A 6,646-nucleotide genomic window follows, 5' to 3' on the forward strand; every position below is an offset into this window, starting at 1 on the left:
ATATTAAGATTTAAAGTAAAGTACAAGTGCACATTCAATACAATTAAGCACACTTCTTTTTCACAAGGATCAAATTATCTCTTTATCTTTCCTTCTTTGTTTTTTTAATTACCCAGTTATACACAGAAACTGCCATGTTAACATGAAGACATTTCCACAATTATACTAAAACTCAATACTAAAAAAATATATATGTATATGATTATTTTTTAAATTATTATTATTCAGTGGTATATTACAATAATATATTGTAAATGTGTTTTTATACAAGAGGGAGTTCTTAAAAAATATTGAAAAGAAAAGACTCTTATATCGGCAGAAGAGCTTGGGCAAAACATGACATGCAAACTGCTGTTTTCACAATGTGTTCATTTTCCTTTGACCTTTTAGCCTCGATTTCCAAGCAGCATCAATAGGAGCTATTAGATATGAATTATTCCCAGTTCAGATGATCTAAATAATCACTATATGATTGTTTACCAAGCCGCGAAGCTTCATTTGTCAGATGTATTGTCACGACGAGGAACTGTGTTTTAATGATGCAGGAGTTTCAGAGGAAAAGGAGAAAATGCTGAGACTTCCTGCAATTGTCCTGACTGCTCTTGACCTTACTGTTCTCTGTTTTTGACATTTTTCTGCCTGGTTTTCTCTTCTCTCTTCTTGTTTCCATTTTTTCTCCAGAGATTTGGGCATTCAGGTCAGCTCGGCGTTGGTGTGGCTCATCATTGAGGTTTTGGCTGTTCTTCTCAGTCTGTATCTGGTAACGGTTCACACTGACCTCACCACCATCGACCTGGTGGCCTTTTCTGGATACAAATATATTGGGTAAGGCCATTAGTTTTTGGTTTTTAGCCTATTCTTGCTAGGCCTGTCACGATAACAACTTTTGGTTGTGCGATATATTTCCCCAGAAATAATTGCGATAAGCGATATTACGCTGCAAAAGACACAGGCGCAAGTGGAATGTAAAAAACACGGCGACATAAATTTTTAAGTAAATATAATGGGCGATATATTGCGTCACCAAAAATTATTGAGGTCATGTACAAATATTGCGCGACAAGTCGATATATTGATTATTGCAACAGGCCTAATTCTTGCAACAATATCATAATTTTAACATGTTCAAACTGATTCTGTCAGTGTTTGGACTCTAGGTGGTGCTATTGAGTAATCTTTAGAATTTCATTTGATTTATTTTAACTAAAAGTGAAAAGGATTAATTTAACCAAAAACCAAAAATGTATGGTTATTCTATTCATTCAAATATTAATATAGGATCTGTTGTTGTTGAGTTTCATTCATAATCCATTTCCAATGTTAAATCAGTATATAATTTCATACCAGTACTGCCCTCATACCTTCTCTAACCAGTATTAAAGCGTAGTTTACTCTAAACTGTATTAAGTGCCAGCTGTGTGGTTTTAAAGGTATTCAAACCAAGTCCAAGTCCCTGCCTGAAAAAAGCTTACAGACGCTGAATGTGTGATGAATGAATTTTCTTCAAAGCAAATACTACTGTGTGAATTATTGCTGTGCTTGTCTGCTCAGGATGTTTGTGGGAGTGTTAGCAGGACTTCTGTTCAGCCGGATGGGATATTACCTCTCACTGCTCTGGTGCTGCGTCTCTACTTTTGTTTTTACGGTGCGTATTGAGAGATACAGAGCTGTCATTTCAAAGCAAATATATTCTTCATTTTGCTGTTCATACCGCCAGTGGACATGCTTCTGTTATTCCCCACAATCTTTATTTTAGCAAGTGTTGTTTTATTCAAACTCTGTAATTTGACTGTGCATTACACACTACGAATGCTCAAAGAATTCACTGTTTATGTATCTCTCTTTATTTATTAAAAAAAAAACAAAAAAAACAGTTACATGCAGTAACTGCCATGTGAAAGTAAAGCAATTTCCAAAATAATAATAATAATAATTATTAGTAATGTTTTAAATTAAATAAAACATTTTCATCAAGCATGCATTCAGTTGGTCAAAAGTGACAGTAACAAAGCAAATACTACTGTGTGAATTCTTGCTGTGCTTGTCTGCTCAGGATGTTTGTGGGAGTGTTAGCAGGACTTCTGTTCGGCCGGATGGGATATTACCTCTCACTGCTCTGGTGCTGCGTCTCTACTTTTGTTCTTACGGTGCGTATTGAGAGATACAGAGCTGTCATTTCAAAGCAAATATATTCTTCATTTTGCTGTTCATACCGCCAGTGGACATGCTTCTGTTATTCCCCACAATCTTTATTTTAGCAAGTGTTGTTTTATTCAAACTCTGTAATTTGACTGTGCATTACACACTACGAATGCTCAAAGAATTCACTGTTTATGTATCTCTCTTTATTTATTAAAAAAAAAACAAAAAAAACAGTTACATGCAGTAACTGCCATGTGAAAGTAAAGCAATTTCCAAAATAATAATAATAATAATTATTAGTAATGTTTTAAATTAAATAAAACATTTTCATCAAGCATGCATTCAGTTGGTCAAAAGTGACAGTAAATACATCTATAATGTTACAAAAGAGCTTGTGAGCTTTCTATTCATCAAAGAATCTCGATAAATAAAATGAATCACGGTTTCCACAAAAATATGAAGCAATATTTCTGATAATAATCAAAAATGTTTCTCGAGCAGCAAATCAGCATATTAGAATGATTTCTGAAGGATCATGTGACACTGAAGACTGGAGTAATGATGCTGAAAATACAGCTGCGCATCACAGAAATAAATTACAGTTTAACAGATATTCACTTAGAAAACAGCTATTTTGCATTGTAATAATATTGCACAATATTACAGTTTTTTTCTGTATTTTTATCATATGTATTGAATATTAAGTTAGCATTACAGCATATGTTTGAGTGTCTAAATAGTACAGCAGAATTCAGTTTGAATCTCATTTAGGATCTGATCTCAAGATGTGAAGCAGCTTCTTTCTGTTTCAGATTCGCACAATGCGGTTAAAGATTCTGTCTGAAGCAGCTGCAGAGGGACGGTTAGTGCGAGGAGCAAAAAACCAGCTGCGAATGTACCTGACGATGGCCATCGCTGCAGCACGGCCCGTGTTCATGTACTGGCTGACCTTTCATCTGGTCAGATAAGAGCCACGGGTGTCGTTTCTACCGCAGCAGTCACAAACGACTAGAGACTTGAGCCTATTTGCACACACGTAATAAACCAATGGACACACATTGTGCAACCTCACAGCACAGTGTGAATTACCTGAACTGTAATTGCCCAGCGGTCTTTTCTATGTCTTTGGTTTGTGCATTTCTAGGAGTTCCTGTTGGCTTTTGATTTGTATAATGTACAGTGCAATTGTATTTTTTTAAATGTAAAACTGTGTTTATGTTTGCAAACAAAGGCTGATGTCTAGATGCTGTGGCTCGAGAAACAGCAGTCTCCTCTCCTGCCATGAATGTGACGGTTTGACGGCCGCAAACCAATGAAACTGGCTGTGTATGATGTCTGTTGTGTATGCGTGTTGATTTCTTTTAAACCAGTAAAGCGCTCAGTCCTTGTTGTCAAGCTAACAGATGCATACTAAGGTTAGAAAGCTTTCATGGCTCATTAAAAAAAAAAAAAAAAACTTGACATACATTTCAGGGTCAATTACAGTTTTATTCTTTCATAATTTGTAAATGAAATAAATGGATGTTCCCAAAAGTTTTGAATGCGAGGCTAGTTTGTATATCACTGTGAGTTACTATGATAGAAGTTATTTTAATAATAAATAATTGTGGATGTTGTATGCTAAGTTATAATCAATTTATGGGTATTATCACACTAACTCTGTTTAATACTTACTGAAAAATGCAGAAATCTGCCTGATCATAACCATCAGGTCATTATGTTGCATCACAGCAGCAAAAGGGGTTGCAAAACTAATATTAGCAAGAAATATATGAGAGAAACAAGCAGTTATGATATTAGTCTCAGCTATATGTTACTGTAATAAGTAAAGGCAAATAAAGTGAGTTCACAGCAGGCCTTTAAGGCGAGACTACACAAAAATATATATTTTTTTCCTTCTCTTTTTTTTTCATGCACTGGTTAATTTTGCTTCCATAACTTTTCTTCTTTCATACTATGGGATAAGAAATACAATGTAAGTGTTTTATTTTATTGCATTTGCATCTGTAATTTTACTTACAATATCTGCTTGCTCAAATATACAACTTCACAGGTTTATTCCTATCTTCCTATATTGTGAAGATTTTTACTGAGGGGTTTGTTCATATATCATTCACACTAGACATTTTATTCCTAAAAAACATGGTGAAAATGTACTTTTTTTCTGTCTGTTTTTCAGTATTTTCTGATTTATGGAATGATAAAAAGAGGAATCCAAAATCCCTTCTGTAAAAACCATCAATATGTCAATAAAAACACAATGTTGTGTTTTAATAGGCAATACCGCATTTGCATATTTAAACATACCATTTCAGAAAACTTGTAATCTAAAACATTTGTCTGTGTAATCCTGTCTTTCAGTTAAAAGTTTTGTCATTTTCACCTGTGGTGTCTTGCCTTAAATCCTAAAAGATTGTTATAGTTTAATTTCTGTCGATAGACAGAAGTACACAAGAAAGGATAAGACAAAGTATGAACCAGTATTTAATCTCAGTTTCAAATATACTCTCTGCAGGTTTGTAGGTTTTCTTGGTTTCAGGCAAACCGTACAGTGTACATGACTGTTGTGCACAGTTGTGCAGTTGCACTGAATTGCCATATTTTCTTTCAAGTACCTTGTTGACACACTAACAGATGCTTTACAAATAGTCATGAAACAATGCAGAAAAAAGGGGTATGTTAAAGAAACATATTGCCCATGCAAAATCAATTCAAGCTTAAACAATTAACCTTTATACGTTTCATCCTGAGTTATTGTTTTTTTTCTTAGCCGTCATGTCCATTATGTATTTGTTCCCAAAGAGCAATTGATGTTGAAAAGGCATCAAATTGACATCAAAAAACAGGTCAAATAGGCAAATCAAACTGACATCAAAAACTTGGCATGATTTGATGTAAATTGAACACCAAACATATTGGCCTACATATATAGTAAACCAATTTCAGTGTGTGATTAACTTCCTATTTTCACCCAATTACCACTGGAAGAAATTGTCGTCCAAACTGAATTTAAAATTATGTTACAGCATCTTGACTAATATATCTTGACTAATATATGACGTCAAACTGATATCTATGTGCCCGCTGGGTTATCATGTTACTTTAATATATTATCATCAGTGTTGTTGGTAACGCATTACAAGTAGGGCAAGTTACATAATCGGATTACTTTTTTCAATAAAGCAATGCATTACTTTTAAATTTACAACAAAATATCTGAGATTCTTTATCAAACATGTTACGCAAGTTACTTGGTTTCCCAATTCATTCACTGACAGCTCTCCTGTCCCAATGTTGAGAGAAATTGGGAGTAAGTGCAGAGGCGCTTTCTTCAGGCTGAGGCATAGTAATTTTATTTTTGGTATGAAATGGATTTTACAGTTGCCAAAAATATAACTTTGAGGTTTTTTGTTGCAAAAAAAGAAAAGCAATCCAATTTTGAAATCAAAAATGAAAATTAGCCCACAAATTACTCACCCTCAAGTCATCCTATGTGTATATGACTTTCTTCTTTCAGACGAATCCAGTCGGAGTTATATTAAAAATAGTCTTTGATCTTTCAAGCTGTTTAATGCCACTCAGCGGGTGTTGCATGCATCAGTCCAAAAGGAGTTAAATAAAAAGCGCCCATCCATAAAAAAAAAAGTCTCACACGGCTCCGGGGGGTGAACAAAGGCCTCCTCTAGCTAATCCATGCGTTTTTGTAAGAAAAATATCCATATTCAAAACGTAATAATCACTTTAATACATTAAAGTGATTATTACATTTTGAATATGGATATTTTTCTTACAAAAACGCATTAAAAAGCTTGAAAGATCAAAGACAGTTTTTAATATAACTCCGACTGGATTCGTCTGAAAGAAGAAAGTCATATACACCTAGGATGACTTGAGGGTGAGTAATTTGTGGGCTAATTTTCATTTTTGGGTGAACTAACCCTTTAATAAATCCATGTGGGAGAAACAGAAGAAAACAACCTCTTAACACGGAGACAGGACAAACAAACTGAGGAAAGGCAGGGCTATTTATACAAAACCAAACAATGGACTAATAAGATAATTAACGAACACAGGTGGAAACTAATTAACTAATCAGGCAACAAAGGAAAACTCGGACAAGGCACGGAGAACAGAAACACAGAACATACACGTGACATTACTCCCCCCTCCCGGAAGGCACGTCCCGCGCCGTAACAGATACTCCGGGGAGGGGGACGGGCGCCCTGGAGGGTGGTGCAGGGCAGGAACTAGGTGGAGAAAAGGAGGGCCTCCAGGGCGGAGCTGGTAGCTCAGGGGACCATGGCGGAGCAGGCAGTTCAGGTTGCCATGGCGGAGCAGACAGTTCAGGTTGCCATGGCGGAGCTGGCAGCTCAGGGGGCCATGGCGGGTCCGGGGACTCAGGAGGCCATGGCGGATCAGGGCGTGCAGGTTGCCATGGCGGATCAAGGGGCTCAGGAGGCCATGGCGGAACAGGGGGCTCAGGTTGCCATGGCGGAGCCGGGGA

The 6,646-nt window shown here is 36.2% G+C and overlaps 1 protein-coding gene across 1 annotated transcript in view; it reads left to right on the forward strand.

Annotated features, from left to right (window-relative positions):
• Window positions 1-3,301, forward strand: part of LOC107722279 (protein YIF1B) — an 11,348-nt gene extending 8,047 nt beyond the window's left edge. Inside the window, exons 6-8 of the mRNA XM_016530568.1 lie at window positions 682-825; window positions 1,552-1,645; window positions 2,955-3,301. Of these exons, the coding sequence (XP_016386054.1) occupies window positions 682-825; window positions 1,552-1,645; window positions 2,955-3,110 (394 nt within the window). The 3' untranslated portion in view covers window positions 3,111-3,301. The remainder of the gene's footprint in view (window positions 1-681; window positions 826-1,551; window positions 1,646-2,954) is intronic.
• Window positions 3,302-6,646: the final 3,345 nt, after the last annotated feature.

This window comes from Sinocyclocheilus rhinocerous, unplaced genomic scaffold, assembly GCF_001515625.1.
Source record: "Sinocyclocheilus rhinocerous isolate Xijiao unplaced genomic scaffold, SAMN03320098_v1.1 scaffold904, whole genome shotgun sequence".
Lineage (NCBI taxonomy): Eukaryota > Metazoa > Chordata > Actinopteri > Cypriniformes > Cyprinidae > Sinocyclocheilus > Sinocyclocheilus rhinocerous.